The following is a 19,013-nucleotide window of genomic DNA, read 5'->3' as shown; positions in this document are numbered from 1 at the left end:
ATCACACCTCTGCTGCTGCCACTGCTGGTAACGCAAGCCTCGGGCAGCCCTGGGCAGCTGGGCAGTCGCCATCTGAGGCTTGCCTGCGCCTTGAGCAGGCCCTGGGCAGCTGGAGGGCTGATGGGACTGGGGGACTCCAGAGGCAGGTGTGCGGCCCAGCCTTGCTGTGCCCCTGCTGCCCCAGTGGGGCTGATGGGACTGGGCACCGCCAACTTTGAGGGCGTGGCAGTCAATTAGCAAATTCGCTTATTGGCTGTGGATGCTGCCATATTTAAGGGTGGGACAGTCAATTAGCATATTCCCTCTTTATTGGCTGTGGGCACTGCCATCTTTGCAACGGCATGAGGGTCAATTAGCATATTCTCTATTAGATAGGACTAGAGACCCAGGGCACTAAAATTGATGCACTAGGGGGGAGGGAGTCCCTCAGCCAGGCCTGCACACTCTCGCAGTCCAGAACCCCTCAGGGGATGTCCACCTGCTGGCTTAGGCAGGGAGTGGGCCTAAGCCACAGTCGAACATCCTCAGCACTGTCGAGGAGTGAGGAGAGGCTCCCACCACCACCGCTGCACTGGCAGCCGTTAGCCCAGCTTGTGGCTGAGCAGAGCTCCCGTGGGAGTGCACTGACCACCAGGGGACAGCTCCTGCATTGAGCGTCTGCTCCTGGTGGTCAGTGCGCATCGTAACAATCAGTCGTTCCTAGTCATTCCACCGCTAGGATAAATTTGCATATTACCCTTTTATTATATAGGATACCTACTATACTTTAAAAAAAATGTTACAGCCCTGACCGGTTTGGCTCAGTGGATAGAGCGTCGGCCTGCGGACTCAAGGGTCCCAGGTTTGATTCCAGTCAAGGGCATGTACCTTGGTTGCGGGGCACATCCCCAGTGGGGGGTATGCAGGAGGCAGCTGATCGCGGTTTCTAACTCTCTATCCCTCTCCCTTCCTCTCTGTAAAAAAATCGAATAAAATATATTTTTTAAAAATGTTACAGGCAAAATAGATGCTACTCTCAAACTTTCCTTACAGCTTGCTAGATGAAAGTTGCACAAAAGCTGCACTATACCCTGCAAAGGCTGGTCTTAAAACTGCTTGCGCTCAAGGCCACTCCACTCATGACTTCTCAGAACCTGGATCTTAAAATTTAGGCTAACTTGTTGGTTCAAACAAAGTCCATCTTCTCTACCTTTACTTAAAGAGTCTTATTTTATTGCCTCACTGTATAGTAAACTATTTGTAATATTAAAACAGAAGGCACTTATTTTACAGGGGTGGAAAAATCAGAAAGTCAACTGGTAAAATGTCCAAGTACCTAACACCATACATATCACTGAGGTACACTCTAAACACCTAAAGGGTTAAAAACTAGGTTCTACCACTTCATTTTTCTTAATCCTCACCCAAAAAAATTGAGAGGAAAACATCAATAGGTTGCTTCCTGAACACACCCTGACCAGGGATCGAACCCACAACCTAGGTATTTACCCTGACAGGGAATCAAACCTGTAACTTTTTGGTGAGCCGGACACTTCAACCAACCAATGGAGCCACCCAGCCAGGGCAGGTTCTGGCAATTTTATTTTTAATACATTTTTATTTACTTCAGAGGGAGATAGAAACATCAATGATGAGGATCATTGATCAGCTACCTCCTGCACAACCCCCCACTGGGGATTGAGCCTGAAACCAGCACATGTGCCGACCAGATATCAAACTGTGACCTCCTGGTTCATAGGTCAACATACAACCACTGAGGCACGCCAGCTGGGTGGTTCTGCCCTTTCAAACAAAGCCAGTGCCCTCCATCCAAGTTAACACATTGTGGGACCAGTTTTGCTAGCTTTACCCAGTGGCCAGGTAAGTTTCTATTGAACCAGTACAAAAAACGTTTTATATAAATGTTAAAGGCATGCTTTAAAATTAAATACCCACTGTTTTTTGAAATTGCTACATATCTTACAAGGTAATATGTTTTTAAAGAATTCTCATAACTAGCCACAAGCCTCAGAACAGGAAACACCAGAACTCTCACGATCCGTCCGCAATGTGTTATCACATAAACTCTCCCTAAAATCAGCTTCACAATTTTCTGGCCCAAGTTCTAGCCTTCAAGAGAGAGAAGTGGCCATGCCAGTAAACCAAAAAGCTTTCAAATCCAACCCCAAATAGAATTTCCCCTGGTCGATCCCACATGTGGAGAAAACCAAAGCAATCTTTTTGGTGCTTTCCTCAAAATCCCTGCAGGGCTATGTAACGGTCTGCACTGAAGGTGTGGTTTTTAGGCTTCTGGAACTAGACTTTATGGGCTCTAATACCAGTTTAACATTTATTTGCTCTTCTCTTTGGCATAATTTCCTCCAGTAAAACTATTACCTAATGGGTAGTTTTGAAGATTCAGTTACCAAGTATTTATATAATACTAGCACTCATATGGACTAAAGTCTAATCCAGGGGTGGGCAAACTTTTTGACTCGAAGGCCACAATGGGTTCTTAAACTGGACCGGAGGGCCGGAACAAAAGCATGGATGGAGTGTTTGTGTGAACTAATATAAATTCAAAGTAAACATCATTACATAAAAGGGTACGGTCTTTTTTTTAATAGTTTTATTCATTTCAAGCGGGCCGTAGTTTGCCCACGGCTGGTCTAATCAATCTCTGAGACTCCTGTACCTTTAAATCATTACCTGCAGGTAGCAGGATCTAACTCTTAAGATGGATAGAGAATTTTAAGCAGCTTTCACTATTATTTTCCTCTTCACATATATTGTGACATCCATGTCTCAGGACTAAAAGAAAAAGCATGTGAACCCCTTAAAAGCCATGTGCATGGATCTAAAAAATACCACCCCCCTCCCCCAAAAGAAACACCTTTTTGTCCACCAAAACTGTAGTACAACCTTTAAGAAAAGCATAAAACATTAACTGTATGATTTGCTTCCTAAATTGTCCTCTTGACTATGGAAGCCCCAAGTAACCTGATGCCAATAGAATAGTCAGGTGATACAGGGAAAGAGCATGGGTCACAGACAAAGGAAATGTCAAAAGTACTGTTCAAATTTTTTAAGAATAAAGAACCTGAGCTAACCAAACGACTTCAGGTTCTCTGCAAGAAATTGTGTTGAATGTAGATGGGAAGGGAGGAGTAAATAACACACATCCTTCAAACAGACAGACAAAAGCAGTTTTATAATCTTTTATTATCAATAACTAACAGCTGCTTGTTAGTCTTTGCCAAGCAGCTGTTAAAGGGTGGGTGGGAGGACACCCATGACCCTAACAAGGAAAACTCAAATTAAGCCTTTATGTACAAGCAAATTTAGAGCTCTTTTAAGTGTCCAAAGCTATTAATTAGTTTAATTGACACATTAAACTAATTTTGAATTAACATATTTGAATAACCAAGAACTAAAATGTTCAAATTTTTCTAGTACAAAAAAATTAAATTTGCTTTAGTTATAAAAGAGCTCTGTCAATATACACAAACTATATACTTCAGACATTCACAAAAATGTGAGCAGAAGGCTTATCAAAAGACATTTAATACAATTAGGTTTCAACAACCCTTGGTGGTCCACATCTACAAAGATATCCAGCCCAACCCAATCCAACCCCCCCTCCATAGCCCACCCCCACAAAAAAAGCACATACTTACCAGAATTTTTAGCAAGTATGATTTGGGTATTTGTGTTTTTGTTTTTTGTGTTTGTGGTTTTTTTTAAAAAAAAGGCCCCCTGGGCAAGTTATTTACAGTTTAATTGCCACTGTCAACTGATCTGGACCGGGACCGAGACCTGGACCTGGACCTGGACTTTTGGCGATCCACAGATGCTGGAGACTTAGATCTACTTGAAGAACCACGTTTCTGGCTCTTCTCAGGTGCAGGAGACCTACTAACAGAACGGGACTTGCTCCGGCTTCGGCTCCGGCTCCTGCTCCTAGACCGGCTGTAAGACTTGCGACTCCGAGAACGAGAACGAGACCGAGACCGGCTACGAGACCTAGAGGAACTCCTAGTCCGGGAACGAGACCTGCTTCGTGACCTACTGGTAAGGGGGGGAAAAAAACAAAACATAAGCTGCAGGCCCTACAAATCCATTAAGTAAAACTTTGACTTAAAAATGCTAGTGTCCTGGCCGGTGTGGCTGTTAGTTGGGCGTTGTGTCCCATGCATGCAATGAAGGGTTGCTGGTTCTTTCCAGTCAAGACACATTGCCTGGGTGATGAGCTTGTTCCCCAGTAGGGGGCGTACAAGAGGCAACGGATAGGTGTTTTGCTCTCCCTCTCCTGTAAAAATCAAAATATTTTAAAAATATATTAAGGAGCCAAAACCGGTTTGGCTCAGTGGATAGAGTGTCGGCCTGCGGACTGAAAGGTCCCAGGTTCGATTCCGGTCAAGGGCATGTACCTGGGTTGCAGGCACATCCCCAGTAGGGAGTGTGCAGGAGGCGGCTGATCGATGTTTCTCTCCCATCGATGTTTCTAACTCTCTGTCTCTCTCCCTTCTTCTTTGTAAAAAATCAATAAAATATATTTAAAAATATATATATATATATATTAAGGAGATACCTGTGCCTTTTGCTGCCTTCAATTAATTTTATTTTTCTCCCATTTATTTCCTTTCCAGAAAGTTTTTCAATAGCATTCTTTAAATCACCATAAGAGGCGAACTCAACCACCCTAGCGAGGAAAAAGAAAAAAACATTTGTGAAGTTATGTACACCTGACAGTCTCACAAAGGAATCTAGATTAAGTACCTTTTCCATGCTCATTTTGCTATTACTGTATCAAGAGTTTTTAACTCTCGATGAATAACACGGCATTAGAGCAAGGCTTCTCAACCCCCTAATTGTTGACAATTTAGCCCAGACAAAGTTTGTTGTTAGGGGCTTTCCTGTGCATTGTTTATATGCATCCCTGGCCTTTATCCACAAGATGCCAGACATTGCCAAAAGTCCCCTGAAGCAAACTCACCTGAGAACCAAGAGCATTCGCAAATTTTAAGTACTGAGAACAACATTCACAATAAAACTGCCAAGGTATTTTAACAGGCTTACAATCTACAGTATTTACTTACCCTTCATTTAATTTAGGTCGATGTGCATCCGCAAAGGTTACTTCTCCAGCTTGTCTCATGAAATCTTTGAGATCCTTAACACAAGACAATTGTGTCATGCAGAGAAAAGGAAACGTGACACACAAACAACAACATGATATAAAAACAAGACTACTGAAAGAGAAGATGTTAGATAAAGTACAAACATGGCATTTACCACACTTGTATTCTATCAGAATTCAAAAAGTATTTATGTCAGGGCACGAAATAAGTAAATAGCATATTGCTTTTAAGCAAAATGCTAAAGGAAATTTAGATGTTAACATTAAGTAGTATTAGTCTATACTGAGCTCAATACAAAAGGAAAACAAAAAACAAAACAAAAAAAACAAACAAGTAGAAACAGTACATATTTTTAAAGACTAAAGTAGAAATTTTATATTTAAAAACAGAACATTTACAAGACATCAATTATTTTGTGCCCCATATGTCATTAAAAAAGTTTACTTTACCTTTATTATTATTTCCCTAGGCTAGTCAAGCAGCAAACCGTTAATCGGTCGAAGAAACCTTCATGACATATGCCCGACTGGCTCTTCGCCACCCACTTGAAGGACACTACCCAATCGATGGAAGCCTTTAATCGCACAGCCCTCCCTATTAGCAGACTATTGGCGATGCAGACATGTTCTACTCTTGTGCAGTTAGTTACCAAGGACCACTTTACTGCGAACAGGATTCCAACGACCAACTAATTTCGTATCGTTCGACCAGGACCTCTTATTCGAAGCGTTACAGGAAGACAGCTCTCAACTTAGGGATCAGATCACGTTATCAGCGCTCTGGGATCGCTGCAACCTGGCACTCCAAGTAAGTGCCCCGATTACGTCTAGACCGGCAAACACAGATCTAGAGGTGGCCAATTGATCACTGTAGGAGCTGACTGGCAAAGTCAACCAGGCCCAACCAAGAGTGACCAAGACAACGATTAGGATAACCCACAGGCACTCCTCGTCATAAGGCCAACGACACAGATAGGCTGGCAAATAAAGGGTTTAATATTTGGTTAAAATTGATTTTAAGAACAAGAAAAAATATCCTCAAAAACATTTACATTTGATCACTAATATTAAAATTTGCAATATCCCCCAGTTACATTAAATTAAAATTTTAAAATTACAATTAAGTCCATTAATTTAATTAAAAATAGAACTACTTTTAATAAAATGTTAATAAAACTTTAGCTACCCATTCCATTAGTTTTTAAAAAGCCACATTAAAATATCTCAAAACTGAATTTCTACACACCTGCCAGCTGACTCTTGAAGACAAATTTTCAACTATAAGCCGATTTTCTGTTCTTACAGGTGGAGCATTTCTGAGAAAAAAAACAAGTATTCTCAATGGAAGAAATACAGCAATTCGCAATTTTGTTCCAACTATGAGCAAGTTTATGCATTCAGACATAAGCCATTCAAATGATTTCATCAACTGTTTAATTATTTTATGCTTCATTATAGTGACTTAACCGAAACAGTGAACTGACATAGGCACGAGAACTGACTTTCTTGGTAAATACCAGAATCACTTATTGCTAACTAGAGGGCCAATGAACAAAATTCGTGCACTGGGAGGGTGGGGTGTTCCCCTCAGCCCTGCCTGCGGAACCCTCAGGGGATGGGATGTCTGACTGCTGGTTTAGGCCTGGCTCCCCCGGGCCTCAGTCAGACATCCTTAGTGCTGCCTCAGAGGCGGGAGAGGCTCCCACCAATGCCGCTGAGCTCACCAGCCATGAGCCCGGCTTCTGGCTGAACAGGGGCACCCCCTGCCCCCCTGTGGGAGCGCACTGACCATCAGGGGGCAGCTCCTGCGATATGCGTCTGCCCCCTGGTAGTCAGTGCATGTCATAGCGACTGGTCGTTCCGTGTTCACTTTGCATATTAGGCTATTATACAGGACAGTACTTAATCATTAAATAGTCGTGCAGTAATGATTATTCAAAACAGCCACTGGCCATCACATACCGTCTATCATTTCGAGGTCTGCGACTACTAAAGCGATCAGAGTATCGCCCTCTACCTCTCCCACCTCGAGATCGAGCTCGAGCATGTTCAATAGTAACCCTAAGGAAGAGAAGAAAATCTTCATTATCCACACAAACTATGTAAGAGATCTACTTAGGAAAATGCTCCAACGCACCCTAGTCTGCTCTATTTTACAATGCTAACTAACTGTAAAACTAAAATCAAGATTCTCACCTTTCACTGCAGAGTTCTTTTCCATCAAGTTCATATACAGCATCATCAGCATCCCTGGGATCCTCAAATTCCTAAAATACAAGCATGAAAAAAACATATACTACTTGGCAGTCTTAAAAGTGTATTCTACAGCAATAGGAGCACTAAAAGCATTTAACAGTAAGGAAGTATCTTAATGACAGTACCCTATCAATAAGCCTATTTGACAAGTGACCAGGAGTGGTTCCCCAGTCAGTAGTGAGGCTCTTTTCTTCCTTAAGGAAATTCACTGCCTTCAGGATGCACGCATTTTCTAAAGACCCTCTACCTGCCTCAATAAGATAAAAAAAACGTTGCTCATCAAAAGCTTTACCAGCGTAACAACAGGTAATCCAACCAGTTCTAAACACTCACCACAAAACCAAAGCCTCTTTTCAGATCGATATCTCGTATTCGCCCATATCCCTTGAAGAATCTTTCCACGTCTTTCTCCCTGGCCGCTGGATTTAGCCTCCCGATGAAGACTCGACAGCCGCTCATGGCGCCCGGCTAGTACTTCCTGTTAGAATAATTCAGTGGAGACACCCCGCGTGAATGTCAGAAGAACGGCTGGTCCAGGGGTCAAAAACATGAACGGCATAAAATAAAATGTTTACCGGGTGATGTTATAAACAAGATTGCCAAGAGTGCCTCTTATTAGGCCGGGTCCCTTGCAGACAAAATTAAAACTCGGCTCCCAACACGATCCTTCCCTGGGCCCAGAACGCAGCCACCGCAACGCCCACTGCCGCCTCCGGAACTGCGCAGCCTCACACTCGCCCCGGCTCTTCTGGCCCCCTCCCATCTGCCGCAGTTAGGAAAGGCCGAGAAGTGCGGGCGGGGCCGGCGCCGCCCTCCGCGCGGCCAGCCCAATGGCGACGGGCCGCGCGAGCGTCGCCGCCTCCCTGGAGCGTCACAGCAGGTGGAAGCCGGAATCTCGCGACGCCACGGCCGCGCCTGCGCAGAGGGCGGCGGGCGGACGCTAGACAGCCACAAAATGGCGGCGGCGGCGCCAGCGGTGGGCAGAGCCGCGCGTGCCCAACTCCCTCCTCCCACGCCCTCCCCCGACTCCACCGTTCCGGAGTCTCCATCCCCGCCCGCAGAAACCCCGGGCCGCCACACCCCAACCCCAGCCCACTACTCCCGGGGTTCGGCCAAGGAGGAAGTCAAGAGGCAGGGAGGGGCACACAACCCCGCAGGAAAAACGACCAGAACCAAGACCGCCCTTCCACCTTCACTTCCCCTCAAACAAGACCCCAAGGGAGACGTGCCCCAGCGCCCACCTCGAGTAAACTGCGCTCATTGGACGCCGTCCTCCGCAAAGAGAGCAGCCCTGGCCACTGATCCGAGTGGCCATGAAGAAGCCTCGATCCGAGAAGCCATTCCCTCAAAGTGAGCCACTCACCTACCGGACGGGATCTTTGGCAGCTGAGACCCAAGAGAGGTCCGTAGTCTGCGACGGAGCTGTCTGCCTCCCCGCAGACCAGGACTCAACTCGTCTACGTCTCTCGACAACTGACGCACTTAGCTGCTCCGCGTTCTACAAAATGGAGGGTGCGCCTTGCGTCACTTCCGGGGCCGCCCATAGACCCTCCCCCTTGGATCCGAGGACGGAAGTCTCTGAGGGGTCGGGGCCCTGTCACCTGGGACCGGCCGAGCGGCCTCGCCCGCGGTGGGCGGGGCCGAGGGGCGGGGCGGGGCGCCGCTGTCAGGTGCCCGGCGCTGGGAAGGCCGCGGTTGAAGACGTTTGAAGCTTTTAGGCCGTGAAGTTCGGTCCGTCATTCTCTCTCGCATGAATATGCCCTGAGACAAATGACGCCGCTTTTTCATCGGAATTTTTTTTAAGATGCCCCGAAGAGTCCTGGGTAAAAGAAACTCCGGAACTCAGGCTTTGCAGAACTACCTGGCCATCGCTGGCCCCTGCCGCTGGCCATTTCGGGGGCAACGTTGGAAGACGCTCCTTGACGAGCAGTGAGGTGCGGACCGAACCACGAACGAGTAGTTGACAGTAAGAAGACCGCGGGAGTGCGTGCTTTTTAAGCGGCAGGTTTCCGCGGGGTGAAGTGTTGAACGTGGGACTGCCGCCGGAAGGCCGTCTTGAATTGAGTCCCGGAGGCCGATTGGTGCATCTCCGCTGCCCTGCACCTGAGCTGGCCGCGCCAGGTTCCCGCTGCTTTCGGCCCCGCGGCGTTCGGCGACCCCTCCCGGGTCAGGTTTCCGTAACGTAACGCGCGAGCGCCTGCCGCTCCGCAAACAGGGTGTGGTGGTTTCCAAACGCAGCCCTGCACTCCTCACCTCCGCGCGTTCCCGGGAAGGTGGCAGGCTTAGAAGTTGGAGCATAAAGATGGGGCAAGTTTACTTTTCTTCTCTGCTTTTGGGTGGCACCCGAGGCGCCCCGTTCTTGAGAGGCGCCCAGAGTCTGGGGTTGCTGCTGGTAACCGGAGTTACACAGATAGATAACGTCGTTCGAGGAGGAGCCGAGCTCCTGGCCCCCGGCTCCGACCTCCCCTGACCTGGGCCCGGAGGAACTCGGACGGAACTCGGACAGTGTCCAGCGTGGGCTCATCCATCCCTGCATTTGTATGTTTATTCTAAAAAGAGCCTCCGCAGGTACTCAGCGAAATTGAGAGGTTAGCTGTCTATCGGGTGGGGGAATTAAGGATGATTTTAAAGGCAAACATGTCCTCGGTAAAAGGGAATGCTTCCCCCCGGCCTCGTGTGCATTGGCATCTCACAGTGCACACACTGCCCCACGCCAGGACTGACTGAATTAGTTTGCTTTCTGCATAATTTTTGAAAATCAGCCTTCCCGTTATTTTCTACATTCTGTGTTGACGTGAAGCAACCGCTTGTGATTTCACTCACTGACCATCATTTTTTGCTGCCATAAGAGAAAGGAATCTAGAAAAGGTTTCCTGGGAGGTAAGAAAACCAGTAGTGGTGTACACCGTGAACAAAGGGGCTGCCTTCAGCCCCGGTGTTGCGGTTTTCTTAGGACTAACTTTTCTAATAAGGCCTTTTCTCTTAACTAACTTACCTTAGAAAGTTTGTGATTTCCGCAAAGGCAACTTTTCGTTAGTAGTGCCTAGTGAGTTATACTGTATTTAAAACCATTTATCTTCTGCGATGCTTGCTTGTTCCATGACAACTGCCTCATCGGTCTCCATACCAGATTGTTTAACAGTCCCCCCAATAAACTCATGTTCCATGAGCAGAAATACTTTTACTCCCATGGGATCCTACAGTCGTCTGTGTATACTCCTAATAATCCTTTCATTATTGAGGATGGTTTTACATTTTTAAATGGTTGGGAGCTGGGGCAAATCAAAAGGAGAGTATATGAAATTCAAAGGTAATTTTCCATAAATAAAGGGGTTTTTTGGAAAAACAGCCACTCTCTTTCACTTAATTACTGTCTATAGCTATTGTCCTGTGTTGTCAGGGCTGAGTATTTGTAATAGAGACCATAGGCCCACAAAACCTAAAATATTCACTATCTGGCCCTTTACAGAAAATGTTTGCCAATTCCTAAGCTAGCCAATTCCTAGGCTTTAAACTGTGAATACTCCACCCAGCTCCCTTTGCCAGATAACAAAATCATAACAGAGACAGGATTTGATCTTTATTTCTAAACTAGAGGCCTGGTGCACAAAAATTTGGGCACTCGGGGGGAAGCGGGGGGTCCCTCAGCCTGGCCTGTGCCCTCTCGCAGTCTGGGACCCCTCGGGAGATAATGACCTGCTGGCTTAGGCCTGCTCCCAGGTGGCAGAGGGCAGGCCCAATCCCTAGGTGCAGCCCCTGGTCGGGCACAGAGAAGGGCCGATGGGGGGTTGGGGCACCGCCCCCTGTCACACTCAAGTCAGGGTTGATGGGGAGGTTGCGGCGCCACCCCCTGTCACGCACAGAGCAGGGCCAATCCGGGGATTGGGGCGCTGCCCCCTGTCACGCAGAGAGTAGGGCGGATCAGGGGGTTGGGGTGCCACCACTCTCACACTCAGGGCAGGGCCGATGGGGAGGTTATGGCTCTACCCCATCACACACAGAGCAGGGCCTGTGAGAGGGGTGGGGGTTGTGGCGCCACCCTCTATCACCCACAAAGCAGGGCCAATCAGGGGGTTGGGGCGCCGCCACTCTCACACTCAGGGCAGGGCTGATGGGGAGGTTATGGCTCTACCCTGTCACACACAGAGCAGGGCCCGTGGGGGGGCGGGGGGGGAGGTTGGGGCGCCACACCCTGTCACACACACAGCAGGGCCGATCAGGGTGTTGGGGCGCCGTACCCTGTCACACACAGAGCCGCAGGGTGATCAGAGGTTGGGGAGCTCCCCCGTATCAGGCACAGAGCAGGGCTGATCAGGAGGTTGGGGTGCCTTCCCCTGTCACGAACAGAGCAGGGCGGATAGGGAGGTTGTGGCCCCACCCCCTGTCACACACAGAGCCGCAGGGCGATCAGGGGGTTTGGGCGCTGCCCCCTGTCATGCTGATCCCGGTGCTGGGAGGCGTATTACCCTTTTACTATATAGGATAGAGGCCTGGTGCATGGGTGGGGCTGGCTGGTTTGCCCTGAAGGGTGTCCTGGATCAGGGTGGGGGTCCCCACTGGGGTGCCTGGCCAGCCTGGGTGAGGGGATGATGGCTGTTTGCAGCTGGTCACACACCATTCAGGGTGGGGGTCCCCACTGGGGTGCTTGGCCAGCCTGGGTGAGGGGATGATGGCTGTTTGCAGCTGGTCACACACCCTTCAGGGTTGGGGTCCCCACTGGGGTGCCTGGCCAGCCTGGGTGAGGGGCTGAGGGCTGTTTGCAGCTGGTCACACACCCTTCAGGGTGGGGGTCCCCACTGGGGTGCCTGGCCAGTCTGGGTGAGGGGCTGAGGGCTGTTTTCAGGCTGGCAGGTGACGGAAGCTCCCAACTGCTCCTTTTTTTCTTTTTTTTTTTAAATAATTTTATTGATTTTTTACGGAGAGAAAGGGAGAGGGATAGAGAGTTAGAAACATTGATGAGAGAGAAACATCAATTTAGCTGCCTCAGGCACACCCCCTAATGGGGATGTGCCCGCAACCAAGGTATATGCGCCATTGACTGGAATTGAACCTGTGACCCTTCAGTTCGCAGGCTGACGTTCTATCCACTGAGCCAAACCAGTTGGTCTTTTTTTTTTTTTTTTTTTTAAATTCTGGGCCAGCTTTAGCTCTGAGGCTCCAGCTCTTAGGCCTCCGCTGCTGAAAGTAGGTAATCGAAACAATGTATAACTCCAGCTCTGACTCCAGCTCTGAGATCCCAGCTCGCTGAAAGCTGGTTTCTGGGTGTTTTTTTTAGCTTCTATATTTGTTAAAATGTTTCAAACTGCAGGCTCAGAGGCCTGCAAGGCAGGCGGGGAACGTTGGTTTCCTCCATCACTGAAGCAAGCAAGCCTCATGTTAGTTTCAAGCTGCCTGGCTGCCGGCCGCCATCTTGGCTGACAGTTAATTTGCATATCTCCCTGATTAGCCAATGGGAAGGGTAGCGGTCGTACGCCAATTACCATGTTTCTCTTTTATTAGATTAGATAGAGTTTATTTTATTCCAATTGTAAAAAGACATATAGTCTTACTATAGCAAAAATGTTCAACAGGAAAAATAATTGAAAGAATACTCATGATCCTATCTCACCAAATCCACCTTTTATTATATTTCGTTCTATTTCCTTTTTATGGTTTTTGTCCTGACCATTTAATATGTTTTCTTTTTCCATTCAAAAATGACACCAGCATTTTTTTTAAAAAAACACAGATATGGAAATGTAAAAGGCCATTCTTATTCCCAACCGTGAGGTGCCGGAAGCCAGTCCATCCTTGCTGCTTGACACAGTCGCTGCAGGGAAGAAACATCTGCACAGCATATGTTTCAAGGGACCTGGCGTATATAGCATACTGTTCTTAATATGTTTGCTCCCCCTTTTTTAGTGCTATGTATTATAACCAGAGCCACCTCCCTGAGAAAAGTTGTTTCCCCAGGTGTGAATGTTTCCCTGGAGTTAAGGATTAATGGGGCTAGGGAAGGGAATAAATCAGTAAAACCCTGTAACTAAGTGCCAGGCGGGTAGTTAATCACCTTAACTATGAACAATCACACTTAAGCTACATAATCCTTACTTAGGCCATAGAATAGGAAAATCTCCTTATAGCAATAGGATAATGACCTTGGAATAGAGACAACAAACTAGCCCTTATAATGGAACAGAGACTAACCTAGACAAGATTAAAATCAACAGAGCTAGATAGAGATAAGATTTTTATCAAAGGTCAGGTAAGAAACTATAAACATAAAACAAGGAACTGTAGAAGGTCAAAGGAGGATCCAAAACATATGATGATGTAACTATAGAGGCATGCTTATAGGATCAAATGGTATAAATACAGATGTAACAGGAGAATAAAGAGAGAACCCAACTATGCTGATGATCTGAACGCTGTCTCCATGACCTTCATTCTTCGCTGACTCCGTCCACACCTTTGGGAACCCCTGGACCGCTGGGGCTGGACCCCTGCAATTGGCACCCAATTCAGTATCATGAAACTTAGTAGAATTTATTCATAAAACTTAATCATAGGCATTTCCCATGTTTCTTTGTTTTAATATAGTAATGGTCAACAGTGTATGTTCAGATTTATATCTTTTTTCACTTACATGCCACAACTACATGCCTGGGGAAAATATTTATTCTGACCAAGCTATTCTATTTCTCTGAATATGCCCTGAATCTCACCAAAAGTTTAAAAATTCCTATCCAGAACTTTCAACACTAAAAACGTGTTGCTTCCGTTATTCTAGCTAATAATTCTAAAGATTTTTTGAAGGAATAAATATCCTTAATCTCTCTTGGAAGTATATGGGGTTTTTTAATGTTCAGTTTTGACTCAGATTCATCCCTACATACCTGACTTCTTTCTATTGCTACCTCCTGATTTTATTGTTGCTTAATTTAGTGCACAATAATTAAAATACCTGTGAACCCAGGACGGTACTTTAATTTGAGTGCCTAGATGAGTGTTTCTCAACACCAACTGTACACTAAAATCACCTAGGAAGTGTTTATAACATTCTGCTGCCTGGGTCCCTACTGGCAAAAATTCTGATTTAAATTGTCTGGGTTGGAGCCCTAGTGTGTTAGTAAGGGCTGCAGGTGATTCTCATACCCAGGAGTGTTAGAGGCGTGCTGACCTAGGTCTGGGCACTCGCATTTTTGTTCATAAAACCTGTCTGTCATCTGGCTCCATCTTCCCTCCTCCAAACACATCTCACTCAGGCTATGGCTGGGGCCCTATTGGGACCGTCACAGGGAAGTGGATTTCCAATGGAAATCATGCTAACATCAAGATAAGTTTAAATTCAGGGCACTTAAGCATATTGTCCTTACCATTCCTCTCAATATTGCCAGCTGCTGTTTCCTGAGCCACGACTGTGTTCAGTCCTCATACCAACTCTTCCATGTTATAAAATGTTAATGGGAATTATTTTCCTCAAAATGTTATAACATTTTTTAAATGAGGAAACAGGCTTAGAGAATCTTCTGATCTACTCTGCCCAAAACATCTTACTTTCTGGTGTTCCTGCCATGGCCCTGTTTGCAAAAGCTTGCAGCATGACCTTCCTGTGATCCATTTCTGTGCATTAGATGGCCCCAGAAATCCCTTACTACATGCCAGGCATAGGGCTGGGGCTTTGTATTTATTGCCTATTCAGCCCTTATACAACTTTCTGAAGTTAGTTCATATTCTCCTTTTTAAAAATATGTTGAGACCAAAACTCTAAGTCACACAGCTGGATGTGGTGGAACCTTGAATTGAACCCAGTATGTCTTTTCTAACTCTGTGCTTCTAAAGGGTTTTCTTTCCAAGTTATAGGAGTTACCCCTAAAAATGATTATTGCATTTTTAAGTCAGGAGAGAAAATGTCACATCATTTAGTACATTTTTGTCTCTGTGTTACAAGGGTGAGAGCTGGAATGTGAAAGTGGACTTAGCATAAGCACTTACGAGTTAGAACCGAAGCATCTTGGCTGTTACGAAGGACAGCCATGGGCCAGATCACACAAGGGAAGCCACCAAGCTGTCAGCAAAGCATGCAGCAGCTGGATTCTGATGTGAGCTGGAACTCAGGCCCAACACTTGCCATGGTACGCTCCAGAGACTAAACTAGGACCTGGCACATCACAGCATTCCTACAAGATTTGTTAAGAAGTCGATCTATGACTTCCAGAATGTTGCTGGAACTCTCTAAGCCTCAGTTTCCTCATGTGAGAAATGGGTCAATCACAGTACTTAATCCCTAGGGTTGTTACAAGGATTGTGTTGAGGCAGTGCATGTAATGTGTTGGATCCAGTGCCTGGTACACTCAGCAGGTTTCAGCTATAATGAGTACTACAGGGAGCCTGTCTGTCCATTCACAAAGGACGAAATTCACTGTGGTAGTTAAGCTGCTGTGACAAAGAAACAACGAGACAGTGATGTAACGAACATGAAAGTTTGTTTCTCATGCCCCCACATTTTCTGTAAGTAAAATATGAAAGACTGAAACACTCCAAAGATCAAACCATTCAAGAGAGAGAAGGAACTGGAAAAAGTCTATATCTAGCCAAGTTACCCTCCTCCCAATGCTTGTTGTCCACTATACCTACTGCACCCCCCAAGCTATCAGGATCTAGGGGCTAACCAATTACTGGGTTCTTTTCATCTTCAGTATCAAGAGGGAAACCTCAAAAGTGTGAACTCCCTATACCAGTGGTCAGCAAACTGTAGCTCGGCAAACGGCGGCTCTTTGGCCCCTTGAGTGTGGCTCTTCCACAAAATACTGGCTCTTCCACAAAATACCGACTTCTGCACATGGGCCATGAAGTTTCAATCGCACTGTACGTGCGCACCCACACGTGGTATTTTGTGGAAGAGCCACACTCAAGGGGCCAAAGAGCCGCATGTTGCTCGTGAGCCGCGGTTTGCCGACCACGGCCCTATACAATTCATAACAGAGCCGTTGTGGTGGGTACGCATACCTCCAGAGAGGCCTCCCAGATCAGCCGCAGACCTGGAAATTATTCCTTCCCTGATACAGTAGTTAGGATCACGACACACAGGACCAATCCAGTTAGGAACACTTGAATGAGGTGACTGCTGGAAGCACCTAGGGATGGGGGCTGGTTGCCAGGAGAACCAACCATGTGATTGGAGGGTTGGAACTCCAGTCCACCCCTGACCTCCAGGGATGGGAGAAGGGCTGGAGGTTGAATCAAGCACCAAGGCTATTTGGTCAGTCATGCCTAGTTGGTGACGCCTCCAGGAAACCCCAGAGCACTGGATCAGAGAGCTTCCAGGTTAGTGAACACATGGAGATGTGGGGAGAGTGGCATGCCTGCAGAGGGCACGGAAGCTGTGTGCCCTCTCCCCATACCTTGCCCTATACATCTCAACCCTGTCTTCTAATTCACTGATTCAGTCCTCAGCTTCCCTTCATCTGCTGTGTATTCCTTCCAATGTGTTCTTTGTGTTATGTCATTCTTTATTTCTGACTCTCCTTTTTTTCATAGTTACTATATCTTTTTTCATGCTATTGAGCATCTTTACCATCATTACTCTGAACTCTGTTTCAGATAAATTTCTTACCTCTGCTTCATTTATCTCTTCTGTAGAATTCTCTTGTTCTTTCATTTGTGGGTTCTTTGTCTCCTCATTTTGGCTGTCTGTTTGGGTTTGTGACTATGTATTAGGTAGATTCTGTATGCCTCTCAATCTCTAGTGCAGGACAGTGTCTAATACTGTTTCTGACTAATTAGATCAGGCAAAGACTCAAAGCCTCCAGAGACCACCTCTGCCTACAGACTGATAGGATTTCCACTTGAAAGCCCCAAGGCAATCATCCTCAGGTGTGGCAGGAGTTTTTTTTCAACAGGGTGGGGCAATTGCCTCTGCCTGGAAGCTAATTGTTATTTTTAGTCTCTTAAGTGTCCTCAGGGCAAGGTGTTTTCTAATAGGGTGAGTTAACTGTCTTCCCCCCAGGTAAGGCCACCTGTGTAGCAAATGTCTTTGTGGGAAAGGTGACCTCTGCAGGGTGAAGGAATGACTCAGCACAGGAAACTGGGGGTGTCTGCCTTCTGAGCTCTAATCCCCAAGCCCCCAATCTTAGCTTCTGCTCACAAAGCTCCAGTTGACTCTGTCCTCCCTGTGCCTGAGCACAAGGTGGGTGGCTCCACAGGGAATTTTGTGCATTGGTCCTTTAAGAAGGTGCCTGAATTTTTAGCCATCACTCCCTGGCAGACAGCAATCCTGCTGCTTTTTCACAGCCAGATATTATGTGAATACCCTTCTCAGTTGTGGTGCTCTCTGATGGGGGGCCCAGCTTGGGGATTAGATCCCTGAGTTCTCAGTGGCAACCACCCACAGCTGAGATATCTCTCCAGGACTTCAGTTATTGTCTGTGGGGGCCCAACCAGCCCTTTCTTGCCTCTGCCCCTCCTACCACTCTCTTTGCAGTCTCCACTTTCAGTCCTCGGGTATCAGGGTTCTCTCCTACAAGTCTTCCATTGATTATTCAGGAAGTTTTTCTGTATTTTAGTTGTAATACCAGTTTGTTCCTGGGAGCATCTCCATGCAGCATCCACTTACTCTGCCGCCATTTTTAATCTCCCCTGCCCTTTATATCTCTTTCATCTGGTTGTTTCTGAGTTACAACCTTTTACAATAAACCAGTGATCTAATAAGTAACATGTCTCTCTGTTCTGGAAGTCGTTCTAGCAAATTAGAACCCAAGGAGGGGGTTATAGGAACTTCTGTTTTATAACCATTTGTTCGGAAGTACAGATAACAACCTGGACTTGCAATTAGCATTCTTAATTGGAAGGGGTCATTAAAACCTGCAATCCCAAAAGAGCGTGGGCTTGTGACTGGCAGCTGAGTGTGTGTAGGGATGGGGAGGGCGTATTGTGGGACTGAGCCCTTGCCCTGTGGAACCTGATGCTATCTCAAGGTAGAGGGTGTCAGAATTGAGCTGGATTCTTGGGGACCATGCTGGTATCTGAGAATTGTTTGATGGGGTGTGTGAACACCATACACACACACACACACACACACACACACACTGGAGCTGGGTCTCAGAACACCCTCTAAGTTCCTACTCCTTGATCTTGGTGACTGGCACGTTCTGTTATGCTTACACTCTCTCAGCAGCTGTGTTTCTGTTGCCTGAAGCTACGCTGTAGCCTTTACTGCTGGCTCATCATGGGTATTGAGATTCTCTCTACCCCAAGAATTTGGATCTTTGAACCGAGAGAACCAACACTCAGGCATCTTTAAAAATAAATAAATAAATTATATATATATATATATATATATATATATATATATATATATATATATATATATATATCTCCGAGAAGAAAGGAGAGAGAGAGATAGAAACATCAAGGAAGAGAGAGAATCATTGATCAGCTGCCTCCTGCACACCCCACACTGGGGATTGAGCCTGCAACTGAGCATGTGCCCTGACCGAGAACCGAACTGTGACCTCCTGGTTCATAGGTCAATGCTCAACCACTGAGCCACGCTGGCCAGGCAACACTGAGGCATCTTAATGGCAGCTTGCCAGAAGGAAGCTGGCTTCCAAGTCTATGACTAAAGTAGTCACATCTGCCCGGGTGTTGGCACCTCCTG

At 46.5% G+C, this 19,013-nt stretch overlaps 1 protein-coding gene across 9 annotated transcripts; it reads right to left on the bottom strand.

Moving 5' to 3' along the window:
- Positions 1-3,182: 3,182 nt before the first annotated feature.
- SRSF5 (serine and arginine rich splicing factor 5) lies at positions 3,183-8,895 on the bottom strand. 9 transcript variants are annotated; one of them, XM_036311253.1, is made up of 9 exons: positions 8,739-8,892; positions 7,951-8,290; positions 7,709-7,853; positions 7,316-7,386; positions 7,082-7,180; positions 6,366-6,435; positions 5,079-5,152; positions 4,571-4,681; positions 3,183-4,047 (listed from the first exon to the last, which is right to left on the bottom strand). In XM_036311253.1, exons 3-9 carry the CDS (start codon positions 7,832-7,834, stop codon positions 3,756-3,758), a joined length of 843 nt encoding a protein of 280 aa, XP_036167146.1. In that variant the 5' UTR covers positions 7,835-7,853; positions 7,951-8,290; positions 8,739-8,892; the 3' UTR covers positions 3,183-3,755. The 9 variants fall into 9 exon arrangements, with proteins under 9 accessions (XP_036167146.1, XP_036167162.1, XP_036167132.1 ...); XM_036311269.1 differs by having other exon boundaries at positions 8,743-8,881; XM_036311239.1 differs by having other exon boundaries at positions 8,617-8,876.
- Between the last annotated feature and the right edge of the window lie 10,118 nt (positions 8,896-19,013).

Source organism: Myotis myotis, unplaced genomic scaffold, assembly GCF_014108235.1.
Source record: "Myotis myotis isolate mMyoMyo1 unplaced genomic scaffold, mMyoMyo1.p scaffold_m19_p_1, whole genome shotgun sequence".
NCBI lineage: Eukaryota > Metazoa > Chordata > Mammalia > Chiroptera > Vespertilionidae > Myotis > Myotis myotis.
The sequence above is the reverse complement of the archived record's forward strand: the minus strand, read 5'-3'. Positions and strand labels throughout refer to the sequence as shown.

What these genes read in the sequence shown, in the direction of transcription:
- SRSF5 (XM_036311278.1), bottom strand. Translation starts at nt 7,834, where the DNA reads ATGAGCGGCTGTCGAGTCTTCATCGGGAGGCTAAATCCAGCGGCCAGG. An exon ending in AGACCTCGAAATGATAGACG is followed by an intron (nt 6,436 to 7,081) that starts GTATGTGATGGC and finishes TTTTTTTCTCAG; the next exon opens with AAATGCTCCACCTGTAAGAA. An exon ending in CTTCAAGAGTCAGCTGGCAG is followed by an intron (nt 5,153 to 6,365) that starts GTGTGTAGAAAT and finishes TCTTGTGTTAAG; the next exon opens with GATCTCAAAGATTTCATGAG.